Here is a 21,932-nt window from a genome sequence, read left to right as displayed (position 1 = left end):
CTAAAAATACAAAATTAGCCAGGCATCGTGGCACATGCGTATAATCCCAGCTACTCAGGAGCCTGAAGCAAAAGAATCACTTGAACCTGGGAGGCAGAGGTTGCGGTGAGCCGAGATCATGCCATTGCAATCCAGCCTGGGAAACAAGAGTGAAACTCCGTCTCAAAAAATAAAGAAATAAATAAATAATAAAACACAACAAAAATTTGAAGTTTATATTAGGAAAACCTCAACTTTTATTTTTTACACTTTTAGTTTAAGAATTACTAATTCATCATACTAACACGCCATGTCTCCTAAATGACTGGGTAAACCTTAGCAACTTAAACATGGATAAGTAGAAGGCAAAAGACAAAGTGGAAGGAATACACAGCTGGAATTGTAACGCCATGCGTTTTACTCGACAAACTGTCAAGCGAATTGCTCTAGGTAAGAGGCCTCAAAAATACAAAAAGTGGCTTAATTTTTTCAAAATTCCTCCTCTTTTAGAGAAAATCTTTCACTAGAAGCCTCATTCACTCTTGTTTTAAGCCTTTTTCTTCTCCATAGACTAGGGCAATCTCACCCACTTTAATATGGCCTCATATACTGTGCATATACTGATGATTCCCATATTTTTGCCTTCAGCTTGTTCTCTCTCCTAAACTGCCCACTTCTGTATACAATAGCCCACTTGACATTTTCACTTGAGTATCTCACTGGCTTTTTAATGTCATTATTATGCACGAATCTAGAATCTGACGTCCGATTCACCTCCTATAGATCCCGCCTTGCTGAATTGCACCCGATGGCCCAGGCTCGAAATCTGGGAGTCATCCTTGACTCTTCCTTCTCCTTTATCCGCCACATCAAATCACCCAGGCCTCCCTTAATTCTACCTCACACACGTTGCTTAAATCCATCCACTCTCTTCATCCCAATTCCCAGTACCTTAGTGTGCGTCAACATTGTCTCATTGGGATATTTGCAATAACCTTTTAACAAGCTTCCATACCTCCAATACCAATTTGGTCAGTTGATGTTTATAGGTTTTTTGAGCTTACCAAAAAAAAAAAAAAATAAAAAGCAATCTTAGGGGAAAAAAATCGAGTGTTCCACAGCTACTAATACAATATTCCGCTTTGGGATGTCATATTATTTGGGGTTTGCCATAGAAACGGAGAGAGAAGATTCTAAGGAATTGTCTCACATGATTATGGAGACTGGCAGCTCTAAACATCTGCAGCGCCGATGTCCCAGTTGAAAGGCACACAGGCTCTTTAGAACCAGGAAGAGCCAGTGCTAATTCAAGGGCTGGCCTTGATGCTGGAAGGTCAGGCCTTCAGGCAGAATTCCCCCTTGCGTGGGGAAGGTCAGCCCTTTGTTCTATTCAGGCCTTCTAGGGATAGGAGGAGCGCAACCCACTCTAGGAAGGGCAATCTGCTTTACTCTGTCTACTGATGTACGTGTTAGCTTCATCCAAAAGCATCCTGACTGAAAAAGTGAGAATATTATCTTGGTACCTGTAGCTGTCAAGTTGAAACATAAAATTAACCATCACACATGGGGAGAGTAAATTACATGATAAGCCTGGATATTAATCAGTCTAGCTAGGTGGCTAGGTGTGGTGTAGACTACTAGGGTAGTGTTGACCAATTTCAGTGTCAAGACTCACAGGCATATTATTTTATCTCAGCCTGCTTACTTTCGGTAAACGGTAATGACACTTTTCTCAAAGAACTGATATGGTTACATGAAACAATGTTCATAAAGCTCTTAACATAGTACCTGGCACATCTTACATACTCAGAATTTTTGAAACAGAAGACATTTGTTTTTTATGTTAACAATTTCATCTTACTGACTTTAATCTCTTGAAGCTAAAAAAATTTACATCAGCTGGGCACAGTGGCTCACACCTGTAATCCCAGCACTTTGAGAGGCCGAGGTGGGTGGATCACCTGAGGTCAGGAGTTTGAGACCAGCCTGGGCAACATGGTGAAACCCTGTCTCTACTAAAAATACAAAAAACAGCCAGATATGGTGGCGCACACCTGTGACCCCAGCTAGTAGGGAGGCTGAAGCAGGAGATTCACTTGAACCAGGAAGCAGAGGTTGCAGTGAGCTAAGATCGCACCGCTGCACTCCAGCTTAAGCAACAGAGCAAGAATTTGTCTCCAAAAAAAAAAAAAAAACAATTTTACATCATTTCTTTGGGGTTTGTGTAGGGCTGGTAATGGGCTACTTACTAAGTTAAAAAAAAAAAATTCTTACGTCTTGAAGAAAATATTTATGCTTTCAGCTCTTCCCCAACCTCTCCCATGAAGCGAACAGAAATGTAAAAAGGTGTAACCATAAAAATCCACTCTTAAAGTGCCCATAGAAAGCTCACTACCTGAAAAAAGCAGTTGTCCTAAGCTGACAACTTAGAAATCAGTAACATGTTTTTTTGTTTTTTTTTAATTTCCTGACAGGGAAACTTACAGAGTTTTAGCACGCAGTTAAGTAAATATATCTGTAGTGAAAGAAATACAATTTCTCCTCAAGCCTCGTAAGTTCATAGTTGGGACAGATCCCTATAACAAAAGACAGATTAACAAGAGAAAAACGACTAATTTTTATTAATATTTGCAGTGTATATCATACAGGAGAAAACCCAATGAAAAAGTAACCACAAGTAGTGGCTTACAACTCTAGATAAGCATCTTCCACAGAGAATAAATTTTAGGGAAGTGTGACAAGGAAAGCAGTTTTAGGCTTCCAGAGGCAGGAACTGTGAGAAGGTAAATAAACGGCAGGAAAGTAACAGTAAGGTTTGTTTGTAGATTCCTCTGGTGCTGTCTCAGCCGACTAGAGCTATCTTCTCATCTCAGTATCAGGAAAGCATCTTTCTCAAAGAAGTCTGTATGGCTTGCTACAGGTAGGAAAGGACAGGTAAGATAGCCATTTCTGCAACTACTGTTTCTCAAGTGCCTTTAGCTCGAAATAATCAGTATGGCAAATTGGCATATTTGGGGAAGACATGTTCAAATTTCCTTCAGATCAAACAGAAAGGTCAGAATCTGGCCTTTATATGGTAACTGAATGAACAGATGTCACACTTGAAACACTGATACTTGGAGGAATAGCTATAAATATGCAAAAATAATTAAAACAAGATTCCAAAATCATGCCATAAACAAAAACAAATTTCAGTTGGACTAAACACCTAAATGTTAAAAAATTTTATAACTTTTGGAAGGCTGCACAATACTATTTTTATGACATTTCCTATACAAAAACCAGAAAAAGCAAATCATTATGAAATATTGTTGATTATATTAAAATTTAAAAATTCAACATTTCATAACCAAAAGACAAAGACAAACCAGCCTAAAAAAGATAGGTTGAATCATACATAACAGATTATTAGTATTCAAAAGATGTAATATCTAAAAACTGACAAGTTAAACATAGAAAAATGAGCAAAAATGCCTGTAATCCCAGTGCTTTGGGAGACAAGATGGGAGGATTGTTTGAGCCCAAGTTCAAGATTACAGTGAGCTATGATCTTGCAAACGTGCTCCAGCCTGAGCAACAGAGCAAGATCTTGTCTCTTAAATTAAAAAAAAAATGATTAAAAGATATGGCCTCAGAAATCACACAATGTATTTGCTCAATATCCTGGTAGTTAGAAAAATCAACACTGTAATATGCAGAAGACTATACTGAGGCATAAATACTAGGAGGCCAGGGATCATTGGGGCCATCTGGAGGCTGGCTACCACATACATAAAATATTTTGTAGCACTTTTTAAAAATATATTTGTATTAAAAATATAAAAACACACATTAGAAAATATGCAACCTCTGGTGGTTACCTCTGGGGACTCTCAAAGAGTCCTCAAAGAGAAAGGAAGGGGACAGGATCAAAGAGGCAACAAACTTCAAATGTATCTAACATTTGCAATTACATACATACGTGTGTGTGTGTGTGTGTGTGTGTGTGTGTGTGTGTGTGTGTGTGTCTGCCCGCCTGAAGAAAATATAGCCAAATGCTAACATTTACTACCTCTGCATTGTAGAAATACAGGAATTTTCTTGAAATCATTTACCTTTTCTATATCTGTGAAATATGTAAAAAAAAAAAAAAAAAGAAAAAAAGAAAAAGTTTTGAGGTAATGAATCCAAAGAAAGGAAAATAAGATGTGATTTTAATAAGAATTTATTTTTACACATTTTAAAAATTGCAATTTTCAGGATATGTAAGAATATTTTTCTAATACTGAAATAAGCATATCTTTGGTATAGAAATCACACCCTATGTGTGATCTTTAAAAAAACTAATCAAGAACTATGATCTAATATGTTAAACAAAACTATTCTTTGCCCATCCATCTGTCCCCTCTTATAGCCCCATTGTGGGGCATTAGCCTATAGCTCTGTACATATCTACAAAGAATTAAGATGTCGTATCAAAGACGTCTAGAAGTTATATACGGTAGAGAATTAGTGACTTAATCCTTGACACACCACACAAAATATGAAAAGCAACATAAGATACAGCATGCAAAATAGAACACTAAGGTCAAATAATACAAAAACAATCACATCATTTAAATTTGATGCATTGCAAACAAAGTAACTTCTTTAGAATTACTATGTACACAACTTGCAAAGCTCAGAAAGTAATAGCACAGAGCCATAAATCTGATAAGGCACTTTATTTTGAGATGGAGTCTCACTCTGTAGCCCAGGCTGGAGTGCAGCGATGCTATCTCAGCTTACTGTAACCTCCGCCACCCAGGTTCAAGCAATTCTTCTGCCTTAGCTACCCAAGTAACTAGGACTACAGGCATGCACCACCACGCCTGGCTAATTTTTGTATTTTTAACAGAGACAGGGTTTTACCATATTGACCAGGCTGGTCTTGAACTCTGACCTCATGATCCACCAGCCTCGGCCTCCCAAAGTGCTGGGATTACAGGCGTCAGCCCCTGTGCCCCGCCATTCCTGTATTCTAACAATGCTTTGTACCTTAAGACTCTTTAAAGATAGCAATCAAACATATACAAGTATCGGATACAAAAACTGTTAAACTGGAAAAGCAGTAACCACAGAAATAGAGAAAAAAATATGTATTCTTTCTAGACAGTTTTTCCTTTTCTGAAGTAAAGTCTTTTCAAAAAAAAAATCAAAGAAGTACAAAAAATACTTGTTATACATTTTTAAAACCTATCATCAAAGTCTAAATCTCTGTAAAAAAGAATTTTTATCTTCAAGTAAAAGGTCAGATTCATACATCTTCTAGAAAAACAATTACAGCCTTCATGCTAAATATGGGAAGAAAAAAAGCTTTTAATTAAGTTTGTTAACTCTTCTATTCAACAAATATTTAGTGACTGCTGTGTGACCGTTTTAGGTGCTGGGGATATAGAATAAAGACACAATCATTAGCTGTAGACAACTTAGCCTAATGGAGCTGGATCTACCATTGGAAACCTTGACGTTACCTCCCTTGGTCCTTAAGATGAAATGCAACTGCAATCTCTGCCATGCTTAGCATCTTGTTGCAAAACAAACAAATAATGGTCTAGCGAGTTTGCTGCTGGTAGCACTATGGCACTATTAATATTAGCCATCTACTGATTATCTTTCATAAAGGATTCTATGAAAGTTCAGAGGCAAAAAGTACTTCAGGATAAACAAGTACTGGTCAGCCTCAAAAATAGCACCGGTATTCTGCTTTCACAAAAGCCAAGAAAACCAAGAAAAGGAAGATAACTCAACAAATTGGTTAGCATGGATGATCAACAAATGTCTATGGATACGACCAGTAGGAAACTCTCATCACAATTGAGTGGAAGATTCGGGCAGTTTCCCTCTGATTCCACGGATTCCCAAGCAGGAATTGGAAGATTGGAGGACACTGAAAGGAATGCAAAAATCTATGTTCGACCCAGCATTCCGAGCCACCTTCCATCCAGCTACCCCAAACCTTTTGTTTTTGTGCTGTCTTACCTATGGACTGCATGAAGGCCTCATAGACGCGGGTGCGAGTGAAAGAAGCTTGCTCACTGTTGAAGGCAAACAAACATCCACACAGTCACTGTTTAAAAGGACTGTCACTGACCAGGACCGGATAACTAAAACTGAAATGGCCTCCATGCTTCAACACTGCTGCTACCTACTCATCGGAGTTGTGATCAGGTCAAGTGACTAGATCCGGTCTAATCCTATTCAGGTCTAAAAACGATTCCGGGCCATGAGGGTTGCACCAGGAAGGGCAGCAGATGGCGAAACTGCAAACCTGTTGATTGCACACAACGCTGGGCCTGCGATAGACTGGATCAATAGTCAACCTTGGGTCGGTGAGTTTGTATTTGCTCTCCTGTTCAAGGAAAGGAGCTCTAGGATCAGGTCAAGCTTGTTGCTACTAGAGCCCAGATTACAACAGTTTTTACTATCCAGACCTTTCTAGGATATGGATGGGACACCAGCACTCCCCTCAGTCTTCACAGACATAGTGGAGTTTGACAAAAGACTCACCAATGCAAAGAAAAAGATGGGGAGTCTGTCTGGGCTAGCTGGGGCACTCCGCCACCCTATTACGCTAGAGCTCGCTCCTGGGACGTTTCCCAACCTGGCCACAGCAGCCAATTATTGGACCAAAAGAACCAACCCAACATTCACAGACTTCAAAGACCCCAACATAATACCGGGAGCAAGCCTCTCACTGCCACTGCTACAAATGGTGGCACAGAGACCTGCCAAGAGGGGAGACACAGGTGGGTCAATGAACAGAACACTTGTTATCTTGTTATGGAATCACCGGTTATGATTGAATATCTATTCAAAAACCAAGAAAAATTTCATTCTGAGTACATACAGAACTTCTGAACAGAGGTCATCCCATATGTGTGGTAAATGTACAAATATGACATATGAAAAAGTATGAAGTAATGCAGTCATTATTTAAAAACGAAGTATGTCAAATTAGTCATCAGGTTTCAAAGAGTCATAGCCTTCTTTCAAGAGGTCCCGCCATGTTTTAAGGAAACGTGCATTTTCTGTACATTTGAAGGCAAGCTCTTCCACTTGAGCTGATACTGCAGATGTGGCTTCAAGGAGTTTGGTTAATGAAAAGGCTGCCTAAAATTTAAAAAAGAAAAAAAGTCAAAGATAAGTTTATTTTTAAAATTCTCATCTCATTTTACGAGTAGTCTAAAAATAGCTTAAGGCCTTGAATCCAATGCCCCTGTTTTCTTTAAAAGTAATCTATTTTCAAACTAAAGTATTGGCTCTTTAGTATTTCTTAGGTTCCCTGAAAGAGCCAGTACTTTAGTTTGAAAATTGAGTAGGCTTTGAGGAAACAGGTCTGCTAGAAAAATATTCACTATGTATGAGACATGACAAGTCAGTATTGTTGTTTTCTACGAAAATACACTAGAGTCTCAGTTCAACAAGATGACTTGGACCCCTTTACACTACGTGCCAGAAGTATCTGAAGGAATTCATCATAAATAATTCTTACTGCTATGTGGGTAACATGGGCAATGACCTGTGAACACTTTAAACAATGAAAATGTATAGATCAAAGAACAGAAACTCTGAGCTCTGACAAACAACATCAACGAAATCACACACGAATGCAGAAAACACTCAGCTCCTGGTGGAAATTTCACTTTTTAGGCAAATATTTTCTTCACTGATGATATAAAATAAAACATTGTTCCTAAATAACACATTAGCACTTCATTCTACATATTTCTTTGGAGAATATTCAAAGAATATGTAAGAAAATTCTACATATTTACTTACAACCAGTTTGTTCTGCAAAAATAAAGGCTGGATACGCAATTTAGTCATCCTTAAAGAAAATATCTGCGGAGCAATGAGATAACCGAGGTCATTCCCCGGTTTCTAATCCTTATGAAAAGTCATGCCACAGAGCTCTCCCAGAAGGTTACACCCTACATACCTCTTGACATTTCACTGGATCCACTCAAGAGACCATCAAACTGTGACCTCCCTTCTTCCCCTCCCTATCTTGTGTGAGTTAGGGGTGGGAGGTGGGGTGCTAGTTTCTAGGGATTCGAGATTTAACAAAAACTATCCTTACTAAGTATGCATTCTAGCAATCATACAAAGGGAGGAGTGCTGAACTAAGCCCTTAATGAAGCCAATCCACATGACCTAAACCCTTAGAGCTGGGTCCACCGCTAAGCAGGCCTGAGGCAGACAATGGCATTATCATCTGTCCCTGGGCAGGTGGCCAAGTAGAACAGCGGGCTCTAAGTCCCATGGAAAGAAATCGCAGTCTGATCCTAAACATTTGCAGACAGCAAGCAAACCCATGCAGTGAAAACTAGTCTCCGATGGGAGAGGAGGAGGCAAAGAGCCAGCACCGGGCGGCGCAGAGCTGCATGGCTTCGGGTTACTGCGGATGATTGAAACCAGAAGGCGAGACAAAAAGAAAGCAGTTAGGGGTGGGGCGGTGGAGCGATAACCCCTTAAGACTCCTCACCAGTAAATCTAAATGGGGAACCCTCAGAGACGGGTGGCACTTCAGCTGCTGGCATCTCCCACTCCCCGCTTCCCGCCCGCAGGCTCTCGGGTGCAGAAGGGCCGGTCGTCCCTGGTCGTGGGGGTTGGGGGACCGACGCCCTGGCCTCGCGGGCCCCGCAGCCGCCAGTCTTCCCAGGGGCGCCGACTACACACTCACGTCTCCGATCTGCAGCTCCACTTCCTCCAGCGGGTCAACCTTTCGGCCGCTGCTCCTGCTCGGAACTGGCCAGCTCAAACTCACTGGGCCGCCGGGGGAAGATGCTGCAGAGGCGTCTGAAGAGGAGGGAGAAGAAGGAGGCGGCGGGGGCGGCGAAGAAACCTGCAGCTCCTCAGGGTCAGCCATGGGGGAGGGCTGGGACCGCGGAATCCAACTCGAGCAGCCGAACCGGCACCAACTGTCTTTTAACGACTCGCGCCCAAAGCCAGGGGGCCCCGCCTTCAAGCGCCCGAAATCCCGCCCCGTCTCCTCACGGATCTCAGCCCTGGACCACAAAGACTTTTCATTTTTCGGGACAGCCAATCAGATGACACCTATTCACCTTAGGCAGCTCAAGGCTCCTGCGCGAGCCTCTAGTCGGGCTGGAAGGGCGCGCGTGCAGAAGACTACCCCTCCCAGGAAGCTGTGCGCGTCGCCCCGCCTTCCACTGTCTTTCACTGCGCGTGCGTTGTGCTGTGGGATTCGTGAACCACCCCCAAGCCGCGCTCTGGCTGGCACCGCGCCCCGGGTAGGACTTGGAGTCCCTAATTTCCCTGGTTTGGTACATGACCCGGAAGCGTCGGCTGGCCGCCGCGTCATGCATGGCGCCGGCGCAGAGGGAGAAGGAGGCGGGAACGCCGCGAAGCAAGAGCGGTCGGCAGAGCCGGGGAGGCGAACTGCGGTCGAGTTCTTGCTTCCCGGCAGGTGATGGCGCCCCCCGCGGCCTAGAGGTCCAGCGCCCGCCGCGAGCCGCGGAGAGCCCTCCTGTTCTGTCTGACGGAGAATCCTGGTGACTTTGAACATGCTGGTGCCGCTAGCCAAGCTGTCCTGCCCGGGTGAGAGGGAACGTAGGGTGGGGATAAGTGGAGGAAAGCGGAGGAATTAGGGCAAAAGAGACGAGGCCGCTCCTGGGGGCTGTAGGCACCTCTCACCTCTGGCCTCTTCTCTCATCTGCTTTCCGAGGCTATCTAGGGCAAAGGTCACGCTCTGTGAGTCTGGTGGTGGACCCTGGCTTTGCCTCTCTGGGGTTGCCTCAGTTGGAAAAAATAATATCTAGGCTAAAGGTCAAGGGCGGAGAAAACTTGTCAACACGTCCCACCCACCACCACCCGTCAGCAAACACCACCTCGGTGATCTCCTGACCTGAGGCTTCCCAAATCATGGTTCTGATCCTCAAAGCTTTGTTTTAAATGGAAAAAAAAAAAAAGTTGTATTTGCCGTTTTTATCCTTGGTCCTGACCTGACTTTCTTTTCGCAGCCATCCTGGTTCAGTCTAAAGAAATTGAAGTCTTACCTGTCACCTTATAGTTAACATTCATATGTTAACCAAGTCACCTGAGTGTATCTGGAGCCAGGAGTTTTCTGCCTTGTCTAAAATTAACTAGAAAGGCCAGTCGCGGTGGCTCATGCCTGTAATCCCGGCGCTTTGGGAGATCGAGGCGGTGGATCACCTGAGGTCCAGAGTTCAAGGCCAGCCTGACCAACATAGTGAAACCCCATCTCTACTGAAAATACAAAAACTAGCTGAGTGTGATGCCACATGCTTGTAATCCCAGCTGCTCAGGAGGCTTAGGCAGGAGAATCACTTGATCCCGGGAGGTAGAGGTTGCAGTGAGCTGAGATTGCACCACTGCACTCCTCCATTATGTTTTTTTCATAATATTTTTGTGTGTCACCCATCATGGGTGACAGAGCCAGACTCCGTCTCAAAAAATGTAAAATAAAATTAACCCTAAGGGTTTTATCGTGTTATGGGTATTCTTTGAACCATCATGACAGATGAAGTTGGATGGTCTTTTTAAAGTTTTACTTAAATTTTTGTTATTGTTAATTCAAACAGAAGTTCACTAAAGGATCTCGTATTCTGTCATAACTGGCTTAATTTTTTAATCTTAAGTTTTGGTGATTCATTAAGTATAACTATTACAAATTCAAAAATGTTCTTATGAAATTTCATGAAAGTAGAATTTTGTTAAATTTGGCTTCCATATGTTAAGAAATTCGAACTTTGTTTAAATTTCATGTCATGTCACCCATGCGTTTGTTATTGCACTTAATGTATGGATAAGATAGATGGTGTTTGAAGTTGTCAGATGCTGTCTGCCTTATAGAATGATTTAGATGCCATAAGCCTTGGGCCCAGTGCTAACCACTACAATTTCTGTTTTCTTTGGATGGCAATTCATTGCCATGTTCATAGCCCGAAAGAGGTAGACACAAATGTGCCATCAATGTGAGTTTGATATGGTGATACTATGAGTTCAAAGGACTTTGTGACCTCACTTCTCGACCAAGGAGACTGAATATGCAATACCATATGAGATACCAGATTTGTTTTCAGAAAAGGGGTAAAGGTTGTGACTTTTTTTTCCAATCCTTTGGAGAAAGACTACACAGTTCCAAATATTCTCGAGAGAATCAGTAACTATACAAGCAGTAGAATTAGAGTTTGTCATATGCCAGTCATCAGTTTTCAGAAGTAAATAACTTCTATACACTAAAGTGCAGTGCATTGAAAATGAAATATTTTAAATATTGATTATAGTGTGTTTGAACTCTTGCACTGAGTCCTAGAGTATCTTTATGTATTTAATATACATTTTTTTTTCCCAAAACTTAGGATAGGTGAATAGTTATCTAAAGCTTAAAAAGTGTTCCCAGTATTACAGTTTTTTTGTTTTTTTGGGTTTTTTGAGACAGCCTTGCCCTGTCAGCCAGGCTGGAGTGCAGTGGTGCAATCTTGGCTCACTGCAACCTCTGCCTCCTGGGTCCAAGTGATTTTAGTGCCTCAGCCTCCCTAGTAGCTGGGATCACAGTGTCCACCACCATGCCCGGCTAATTTTTAAATTTTTAGTAGAGACGGAGATTCCCCATGTTGGCCAGGCTGGTCTCAAATTCCTGGCCTCAAGTGATCTTCCTACCTCAGCCTCCCAAAGTGTTGGGCTTACAGGTATGAGCCACCATGCCCGGCCCCAGTGCTATAGTTCTTAGTTTGCATAATCAAATTCATTTATTTTCCAGTTTATAAAAAAATGAATAAATACAGATTTTTAGTGTCTAAGAGACTTGCCTTTTCACAGAAAATGACTCTGAAGAGCATTAATCTTTTGTAGTACCATGTACCAATCATAAATGAATACTCTAGTGAAGCAAAGTATAAAAACGACTATCTAATATTTAGTTAACAAATATCTATACCTAACATTAGGTTTTCACATACAACAAGATAAATGCTTTTGGAACATGCTATCTGGTGGAGAATACAGGCAACTAAAGACATTTATGTTTTTGCCCTTTTTTGGTCACATAAATGGTTTAAATTTTTAGTACAGTGATACTATAACTTTTTAGATTTTTAATCTTAAAAAATAACTTTCAAAATACTAGATTCTAAAAAAAATGTTTTTTTTTCATAATATTTTTGTGTGTGGCTATGTTCTTTTTTGTGAGTTTTATAATCTTTAATATGTGACAAACCGTATAATTTATACTATTTAAAATGTACAATTCAGTGGTTTTTAGTATAGTCAGAGTATAGTAACCATCACTGCAGTCTATTTTAGAACATTTTCATCACTCCAAAAAGAAACTCTGTATTCACTCCCAAGCCCCTTCCAACATTAGACAACAATCTACTTTCTGTCTCTATAGATTAGCTTATCCTGAATATTTCATATACATGGAAGCATATAATATGTTGTCTTTTTGTGTCTGGCTTCTTTCACATAGCATATTTTCAAAGTTCTTCCATGTGGTAGCATGTATCAGTATTAAGTTTCTTCTTATTGCTAAATATTTCATTATTTGGATATATCACTTCTTAGCATTTATTGATCAACACTTGGGTTCTTTCTACTTTTTGGCTGTTATAAATAATTCAGCTGTTGACCAGGTGCAGTGGCTCACACCTGTAATCCCAGCACTTTAGGAGGCTGAGATGGGCAGACTACTCGAGCCCAGGATTTCAGGACCAGCCTACGCAACCCAGTGAGACTGCTTGACTACAAAAAAATAGAAACAATTAGCCAGGTGTGATGGCATTCCCCTGTAGCCCTAGCTACTTAGGAGGCTGAGGTAGGGGGATCAGCTAAGCTTGGAAAGTCAAGGCTTCAGTGAGCCATGATCACATCACTACATTCCACTCTTGGTGACAGAGTGAGACCTTGTCTCAAAAAAAAAAAAAAAGAATTCCGCTAGGAACATTCATGTGCAAGTTTTTGTGTGGAAATATGTTTTCATTATGTTAGGGATAGACTTAGAAATGAATTATATGAAAACAATGTGTTTAACCTTTTGAGGAACTGCCAGACTGTTTTGCAAAGAGACTGCATCATTTTTACTTCTCACGCAGGAGTGTGTGAGGGTTCCAGTTTTCCACATCCTTGCTAACTCTTGTTATTGTAACCGCCCAATGTGTTCTCCTTTCCTGCTACCCAGACAGAGCCAATTTATCAAAACAGGAGAATTACAATAGAGAAAGAGTTTAATTCACACAGAGCAGGCTGTACAGGAGACCAGAGTTTGGTTATTATTCAAATCAGTCTCCCCGAAAACTTGGAGATTGGGCTTTTTAAGGATATTTTGGTGAGTGGGGGGGTGTTAGAAAGTGGGGAGTGCTGACTGGTCAGGTCAGATTTGAAATCATAGGGAGGCGAGGTTGTCCTCTTGCACTGTTTCGTCAATCCAGGTGGTGCCAAGTTGATCCATCAAGTGCAGGATCTGCAAAATGTCCGAAGTAGTGATCTTAGCTCTTATGATAATTATGTTATCCCAAGGAGCAATTTGGGGAGGTTCAGAATCTTGCCACTTCCAGCTGCATAACTCTTAAATCATAATTTCTAATCTTGTAGCTAATTTGTTAGACCTGCAAAGACACTCTGGTCCCCAGGAAGGAAGGGGGTTTGTTCTGGAAAAGGGCTGTTAGTGTCTTTATTTCAAAGTTAAACTATAAACTTAAGTTCCTCCCAAGGTTAGTTCGGCCTACTTCCAGGAACAAACAAGGACTTACTGGAGGTTAGAAGCAAGATGGAGTTGGTTAGGTCAGCTCTCTTTCACTGTAATAATTTCCTTAGAGTTTTTGCAGAGGTGGTTTTATTGTTTTCTTGACTGTAGTCATGCTAGTGGATGTAAAGTAGTATCTCCTGTGGTTTTGGTTTGCATTTTGCTGATGGCTAATGATGCTGAGCATCTTTTCATGTACTTACTGGCCATTTGTACATCTTCTTTGAACAAGTATCTGTTCAGATCCTTTGCTACTTTTTAATTGGGTTGTTTGTCTTTTTATTATTATATATAAGAGTTCTTTACATATTCTAAATATAAGTACTTTATCAGAAACACAATTTGAAAATATTTTCTCCCATTCCATGGGCTGTCTTTTCACGTTCTTGATGGTATCCTTTGGTGCACAAAAGGTTTTAATTTTGATGAAGTGCAATTTAACTGTATTTTTTGTTGTTGCTGTGTTTTTGGTTGCCCTATTGAAGAAACCATTGCCTAACCCAATTGTTGATGAAAAAGCCAAACTCCATAAACTATTTAAAAAAACTAATTCTGAGCCAAATGTGAGGACCATGACCCATGATCCAGCCTCAGGAGGTCTTGCAAACATGTACCCAAGGTGGTTGGGTTACAGCTTGATTTTATACATTTTAGCAAGAGAAGTTACAGGCAAAGACATTAATCAATATGTGTAAGGTTTACATTGGTTTCGCCTGGAAAGGTAGGACCTCTTAAAGGGGAGTTCCTTCCAGTCACAGGTAGATTCAAAGATTTACTGATTTGCAATTGGTTGAAAGTTGAGTTTGCCTAAAGAGTTTAAGTCAGCAGAGAGAAATGCCTGGGATTAAGGTAAGGGGTGTTATGGAAGCCTGGGTTCTTGTTATGCAGTTAAAGCCTCCAGGTAGCAGGCTACAGAGACAAAAGCTGGTACTTGTCTCTTATTAGACCTTAAAATGGGTGTCCAATCTTTGGGCTTCCGTGGGCCACACTGGAAGAAGAATTATCTTGGGCCACACATAAAATACACTAACGATAACTGATGAGCTTTAAAAAAAAATGCAAAAATAAATCTCGTAATTTTTAAAGAAAGTTTATGAATTTGTGTCAGGCCACATTCAAAGGCATCCTGGGCTGCATGCAGCCCATGGGCTGCAGGTTGGACAAGCTTGCCTTAAAAGGTATCAGACTCTTAGTTAAATCTCTCCTAGATCAGGAAAAGACCTAGAGAGCGAAGGGAATTCTCCATAGGATGTAAATTTTCCCCACAAGAGACAGCTTTGCAGGGCCAATTCAAAAATTTTGTCCAAGAAATATATTTTGGGGTATAATACTTTGATTTTCTCTAGTGCCTGTTGTCATGCAATATTATACCAGAGTCAGGTTGGCGTTGGTATCTTATTGCTACAAAGAGTCTGTTCTGTCAGTCTTAAGATTTTGATATTAATGTTGATACCAGTCAGTTATGTCTGAACACCAAAAGGAAGAGAGTATGATGAGGTATGTCTGACCCCCCGAATTCCCATTATGTTATGAAATATGTTTTTGGGTTTCTTTGGCATCCTCTTGGCCAGGAAGAGTCCATTCAGTCACTTCAGGGGCTTAGAATTTTATTTTTGGTTTACACAGGGCCACAAAGATTTACACTCATGTTTTCAAAGAGTTTTATGGTTTTAGCTCTTATATTTGGGTTTGATCTTTCTTGACTTAACTTTCATATCACCATAATCTTTTTTTTAACTTTTTATCTTGAAATGGTTTTAGACTTACTGATGAGTTGCAAAGATAGTACTGAGAGTGTTCATACGCCCTTTGCTGAGCTTACTGTCTTATATAACCATAGTTTAATTATCAAAACTAAGAAATTAACATTGATGAAATACTGTTAATTAAACCACAGATTTTATCCAGATCTTATTTTTCTGTTCCAGGACCCAATCCAGGGCTGCAGGTTGCCTTTAGATGGCAGGTCTCCATAGTCTACTTCAATTTGACGGTTCCTCTGTCTTTTCTTATGTCCCAAGACCTTTGCACTTTTACTCTCTACTGGTCGAGCATTTTGTAGAATGTCCGTCAATCTGAGTTTGTCTGATGATTTCTCGTGAATAGACTGAGGTTAAAGATTTTGGGGACAAATACCACAGAGGTAAAGAACACTTTTCACCACCTCATATCAGGGGATACATGGTATCAATATGTCTTATTGCTGGTAATGTTAAACTTGATCACTTGGTTAAAGTGGTATCTGCCATATTTCTCTACTATAAAGTTAACATTTTTCACTTTCTATTCTCTGCTTATTAGAAACTAGTCAATAAGTTCATCCCACACCACTTTAAGGAGGAGAGAACTGAAGAATTTATGGATATGTCACCATCTTTTTTTTTTTCTTTTGAGACAAGGTGGTTGTCACCCAGGTTGGAGTACGGTGATGTGGTCCTAGCTCACTGTAGCCTCAAATTACTGGGCTCAAGTGATCATCCTGCTTCAGCATCCTGACTAGGTGGGACTGCAGGTGCATACCACCACACCTAGCTAATTTTTTTACTTTTTTTTTTTTGTTTTTGTAGAGAAGAGGTCTTGCTATGTTGCCTCAGCTGATTTTGAACTTCTGGCTTCATGCAGTCCTCCTGCCTTAGCTGAGATTTACAGTCATAAGCCACTGTGCCCAGCCCACCATAGTCTTCTATACTTTGAACTTTCCCTAATAAAATCTTCAATCAAACAGAATTCATTTTGACCTAAGGAGCAGAATATACTTTTTTTCTGAATGGCTTTCTAGCTATCTCTGCACCATTTAATGAGAAACCATTTCTTCTCTCTAATTTGAAATGGCATCTTTATTATATACCATATACCTACGTGTCTTCTATTTCTGAACTCTTTATTCTTTTTCTTTTGTTATTCTATCCCTTCTTCTATAAGAGACTTATAATTAATATAGCTTCAAATATGAATTTTTATATCTGTCAAGAGTGGTTTCATGGAAGGATGCTTTGTCCTTTTTTAATGGTAGGAACGATTAGCAAGGAGAACAGAGGCTGCGAAGGGAGTCACAATTGAAGATCAGAAGGGAAGGTATCAGATGGAGGAATGTCTCTATGACAACAGGAGAGCTAAGTCTCATCATTCAGCTAGAAGGATTAACCACAGTGGAGAAGAATATATTCTATTTCTCTATACTCATTGCGTACCATCATTAGGAGAAAAAACATATCCTCTGCTACAAACTGAGATAATGAACAAAGTATGGGCACAAATACAGATTCTATTAGAGGTTACTGTCAAGGAGTTGAGAAAATTCCCATCTAATTGTTTCTGTCTTTTTGAGGTTTGATACTAGGGTACCCACCCAGGATAAGAGAAAGAGGAGGTAGAGTTGAAGGTTTGAGGACAACAGAGAAGTTTCATTGAACATTTTTGCAGATAAATCTTTGCACATTTCTGTTCATTTCCATAAAATACCTTTTGCTGACTCAAAAATATATACATTTTTAAGGATATCAGAAGATACTGTGATCAGGTGCAGTGGCTCATGCATATAATCCCAACACTTTTAGAGGCTGAGGCAGGCAGATCACTTGAGGTCAGGAGTTCAAGACCAGCCTGAACAACATGGCAAAACCCCATCTCTACTAAAAAAAATTACAAAAATTAGCTGGGTATGGTGGTACACACCTGTAGTCCAGCTACTTGGGATGCTGAGGCATGAGAATCGCTTGAACCCAGGAGGCAGAGGTTGTGTTAAGCCAAGGTCACACCGCTGCACTCCAGCCTGGGGACAGAGTGAGACTCTGTCTCAAAATAAGAAGAAGAAGAAGATATTGCCATATGTGTAGGTCAACTTATTTTAAAAAGAACCTGACCATAAAACCCTGTGCGTTCTTATAGCCATTGACCTAATACAGTTATTAATACTGCTCCCTGTTACTCTCAAAGTGTTCAATTTTCATGACTAATTTATAGTTAAGCCTGACATTAGCTAAATTGAATAAATTTGTTTATTAGATAGTTTTAAAATAGTTAAGATTTGAAAACTTTGCTTTATGAGAAAAAGCTGTTCAAATTGTTCACCTAGGAAAGAGTATAGTCTATTTCACTATACTTATTGAGTATAGTCATTCATTATATTTTTTCAGTCTACTGAGGAAAACTAATTTTAAGGAAGATAATAATTTTCCTAATTTTTTGCAGCATATCAGTGCTTTCATGCCTTAAAAATTAAGAAAAATTATCTACCTCTATGTGCTACAAGATGGTCTTCAACTTCTATTGTGCCTCGAATTACTACCCATTATACTATTTATCCCAGGGATAAGGACAAGAGATGGGAAGGTAAGTAATAATTTGTGTAAAATTTCTGAGACTTTTCTGGATACTTCGTTTCATTTTGTCGAGAGAGTATTATATTTTTCATAACTTAAAAACATCTAATAATATTTTATGGCTTTGCCAAATGTATTGCATATTACTACAGTCACGTGCCACATAATGACACTTCAGTCAACGACAGACAACATTTATGATGGTAGTCCCTTGACTTTATAATGGAGCTGAAAAATTCCTGTCACCCAGTGACATCATTTAGAACATAGCTTTCAGACCGTTGTAGCTCAGCACATTAGTCGGTTATTTGTGGTGAGTCTGATATAAACAAACCTACTCTGCTGCCAGTTCTTTAAAAGTATACCATACCATATACCGTTATGTACAGTACATAGTACTTGATAATAAAGGACTGTTACTAGTTTATATATTTACTGTATTATACTTTTTTTCATTATTTTAGAGTGTACTCTTACTTAATTTTTTAAACAATTAACTGTAAAACAGACACGGGCAGGTCCTTCAGGAGGTAAGCTGCTGTTTGCATAGAAGATGACAGCTCCATGCATGTTATTGTCTTTGATGACCTTCCAGTGGGACAAGATGCGGAGGTAGAAGATACTGATGATCCTGACCCTGTGTAGGCGTGTGTTTGTGTCTCAATTTTTAATAAAAGAGTTTAAAAGGTAAAAGGAAAAAAAATTTAAAATAGAAAAAAACTTGTAGAAAAAGGATATAAAAACATTTTTGTACAGCTATACAATGGGTTTTTGTTTAAGTGTTGTTACACGAGAGTCAAAAAGTTTAAAACATTTAAAGGCTTATGAAATAAAAACATTGTTGCAAACTAAGGTTAATTTATTGACAAAACATTTTTTTCATAGATGTAGTATAACCTAAGTATATAGTGTTTATGAAGTCTATAGTAGTGTACAGTAACGTCCTAGGCCTTCACATTCACTCACTGCTCACTCACTCCCTCACCATAATGATTTCCAGTCCTGTAAGTTCTGTTGATGGTAAGTGCCCTGTCAGATACACCATTTTTACATCCTTTACCTGTACTTTTACTGTATTTTTTTCTGTGTTTAGATACATAAATACTATTAGGTTACAGTTGCCTACTGTATTCAGTAGAGTCACATGCTATACAGATTTGTAGCCTAGGAGCGATAGGCTATACCCTGTTGCCTCAGTGTATCATAGGCTATACAATCTAGGTTTGTGTGAGTATATTCTATGATGTTTGCAAAAGGGCAAAATGCCTAATGATGCATTTCTCAGAAAGTATTTCTGTCATAAAGGGACTTGTGACTGTATTTGAGACAGGTAAATATTTGCTAAGTGTATAATAATAAATCTCAAATCCAAGAATTAGTTTATGGAAACTGAAAGAAAGTATGTACTGGAACAGAACCTAAGAATATAATCTGACTAATACAGTAATATGCTTAATATAATTGTGCAAAACACAGGGAGAATTTCCATAAATAATGCTGTAAAACACAATGGATATTTTTTAACTATCATGTGATTATTGGGTCATATTAGTCCCAGAATTTTTATTTCCCCCAGGAGTGAACATGGAAAGGTTTGCAGAAGAAGCGGATGTTGTCATAGTTGGTGCAGGCCCCGCAGGGCTCTCTGCAGCTGTTCGTCTAAAACAGTTGGCGGCGGCACATGAAAAGGACATCCGCGTGTGTCTAGTGGAGAAAGCTGCCCAGATAGGAGCTCATACTCTCTCAGGGGCCTGCCTTGATCCAAGTGCTTTTAAAGAACTCTTCCCAGACTGGAAAGAGAAAGGGGTATGAAAAATTGTTTTTTATACAAAGTCTAATCTTTTATTGTATTTCAGTAGTAGTTCCCAAATTACTGGAATATAAGAAACCCTTTTCATGTAACTGTCTCTTAGGGAATAATTATATACTTTTTAAATTGAAGTGTATATATATATATATATATATCAGAGTTGTAATTTATGATATTAACAAATACTTTTGTATAATGGTTTCTACATGTATTTATGTAGTGGACATATGACAATATAATATCTTGAGAAGACCTTTGAATATGTCTTGGGAGGCATTTTGTATTTTGAGGATATTTTTAAACTTGTTCTTTAAGTGTTTGTATGATTGTTCTTAAAAAGGATTATATACAATTTCTGGGACAATGCAATATCAGAGAAGATAATCTGATTTTCTAAAGAAATACATAATATGGCTTCCCATAACCGAAGCAGAAAAACTACAGGTGTGATATACAGAGGACCAGGTCCAAATTTTATTGTCTAAAATAAAATTTGTATGAACTTGGTTAAAATCTTAGACTGTCAATTTTTTTCTTCTCTAAGATAGGTTATATTATACCTGTCCTACCTCCAAGATTAGATTATTCAGTGGTTGTGAATATACTTGCAGAGATCAGAAATTACATATATATCATATATATACTTTCAATATAGAATAAATTGAATTCTAAAAATTTTATCTATGATCTCCTTTCTAAAATATCAAGCTACCTTAAACTAGAAATACTTTTTTTTTTTTTTTTTTTTTAAGATGAAGTCTTGCTCTGTCACCAGGGCTGGAGTGCAGTGTTGCAATCTTGGCTCACTGCAACCTCTGCGCCTCCTAGGTTCAAGTGATTCTCCTGCCTCAGCCTCCCGAATAGCTGGAACTACAAGCATGTACCACCATGCCCGGCTAATTTTGTATTTTTAGTAGAGACGGGGTTTCACCGTATTGGTCAGGCTGGTCTTGAACTCCTGACCTCGTGATCCTCCAGCCTCAGCCTCCTAAAGGGCTGGTGTTATAGGCATGAGCCACTGCACCTGGCCTAGAAATACTATAATTGAGCCCAGTTAAATTTATCCTTTTGATATTATATCAGAAATGGATATTATTGAATTAATATTGACATAATATCAATTGTAATAGAAAATGTTTTTCATGTTGAAGCCCTTTATTGTCTTAGTACCTTTTTTTTGAGACAGGGTCTTACTCTGTTACCCAGGCTGGAGTACAGAGGCACAATCGTGGCTCTCTGCAGCCTCAACCTCTCAGGCTTAAGCAGTCCTCCCAACTCAGCCTCCTCAGTAGCTGGGATTACAGGTATGCACCACCATGCCTTGCTAATTTTTGTAATTTTTTAGTACAGACAAGGTTTTGCCATGTGGGCTCAAATCCACTGGCTTTGCCCACCCAAAGTGCTGGGACTGCAGGTGTGAGCCACCACACCCAGCCTTTGGTACCTTTTAATATATATACCCAGCAGGTACAATTTGTTACTACATGTTAATTGTCTTTATCCAAAAGGAAAATAAAATTTCTCTTATCTTTCACCAAGCAGAAAGTTTCAACTTACAGCCAAGCACCTTGGCTGACTTCTCCAGAGACAAGATATGATGGTCAGATTTCAAAGATGTTTCTAAGGCTCCCAAGAAATAATATTCCTGGGATGCAAAACTGGCAAGAGGTTTATTTAGATTTTTAAAAGATTTCCAGCTGGCCAGACACAGTGGCTCACACCTATAATCCCAACACTTTGGGAGGCTAAGAGGGGTAGATCACTTGAGATTAGGAGTTCAAGACCAGCCTGGCCAACATGGTGAAACCCTGTCTCTACTGAAAATATAAGAATCAGCCAAGCATGGTGGCAAATGCCTGTAAGCCCAGCTACTTGAGAGGCTGAGGCAGGAGAATCACTTGAACCCAGGAGTAAGAGGCTACAGTGAGCTGAGACTGTACCACTGCACTCCAGCCTGGGTAACAGAGAGAGACACTGTCTCAAAAAAAAAAAAAAAAAAAAAAAAATATATATATATATATATATATATATATATATATATATTCCCTTACATCTCAAAGAGACAGAAAGGATTTGC

At 39.5% G+C, this 21,932-nt stretch overlaps 2 protein-coding genes across 3 annotated transcripts in view; one reads left to right on the top strand and one right to left on the bottom strand.

Annotated features, from left to right (window-relative positions):
* Positions 1–2,572: 2,572 nt before the first annotated feature.
* C3H4orf46 (chromosome 3 C4orf46 homolog) lies at positions 2,573–9,269 on the bottom strand. 2 transcript variants are annotated; one of them, XR_005582050.2, is made up of 3 exons: positions 8,684–9,269; positions 5,980–7,110; positions 2,573–2,893 (listed from the first exon to the last, which is right to left on the bottom strand). XR_005582050.2 is itself a non-coding variant. In XM_003927935.4 (2 exons), the coding sequence occupies exons 1-2, from the start codon at positions 8,867–8,869 to the stop codon at positions 6,955–6,957; spliced, it is 342 nt and encodes a 113-aa protein (XP_003927984.3). In that variant the 5' UTR covers positions 8,870–9,269; the 3' UTR covers positions 2,573–6,954. The 2 variants fall into 2 exon arrangements, 1 of the variants encoding a protein (XP_003927984.3); XM_003927935.4 differs by having other exon boundaries at positions 2,573–7,110.
* Positions 9,270–9,316: 47 nt separating this feature from the next.
* Positions 9,317–21,932, top strand: part of ETFDH (electron transfer flavoprotein dehydrogenase) — a 38,330-nt gene continuing 25,714 nt past the window's right edge. Inside the window, exons 1-3 of the mRNA XM_003927933.4 lie at positions 9,317–9,558; positions 17,915–18,055; positions 19,622–19,851. Coding sequence (XP_003927982.1) covers positions 9,525–9,558; positions 17,915–18,055; positions 19,622–19,851 — 405 coding nt within the window. The 5' untranslated portion in view covers positions 9,317–9,524. The remainder of the gene's footprint in view (positions 9,559–17,914; positions 18,056–19,621; positions 19,852–21,932) is intronic.

Source organism: Saimiri boliviensis, chromosome 3 (assembly GCF_048565385.1).
Source record: "Saimiri boliviensis isolate mSaiBol1 chromosome 3, mSaiBol1.pri, whole genome shotgun sequence".
NCBI classification, from domain to species: domain Eukaryota; kingdom Metazoa; phylum Chordata; class Mammalia; order Primates; family Cebidae; genus Saimiri; species Saimiri boliviensis.
This window is presented reverse-complemented; position numbering and strand designations above follow the sequence as displayed.

Bases quoted from the DNA above. Each gene is read 5' to 3' on its own strand.
- C3H4orf46 (XM_003927935.4), bottom strand. From the start codon at position 8,869: ATGGCTGACCCTGAGGAGCTGCAGGTTTCTTCGCCGCCCCCGCCGCCT. The intron at 7,111-8,683 runs GTGAGTGTGTAG...TTTAAATTTTAG, and splicing joins TGGAGCTGCAGATCGGAGAC to GCAGCCTTTTCATTAACCAA.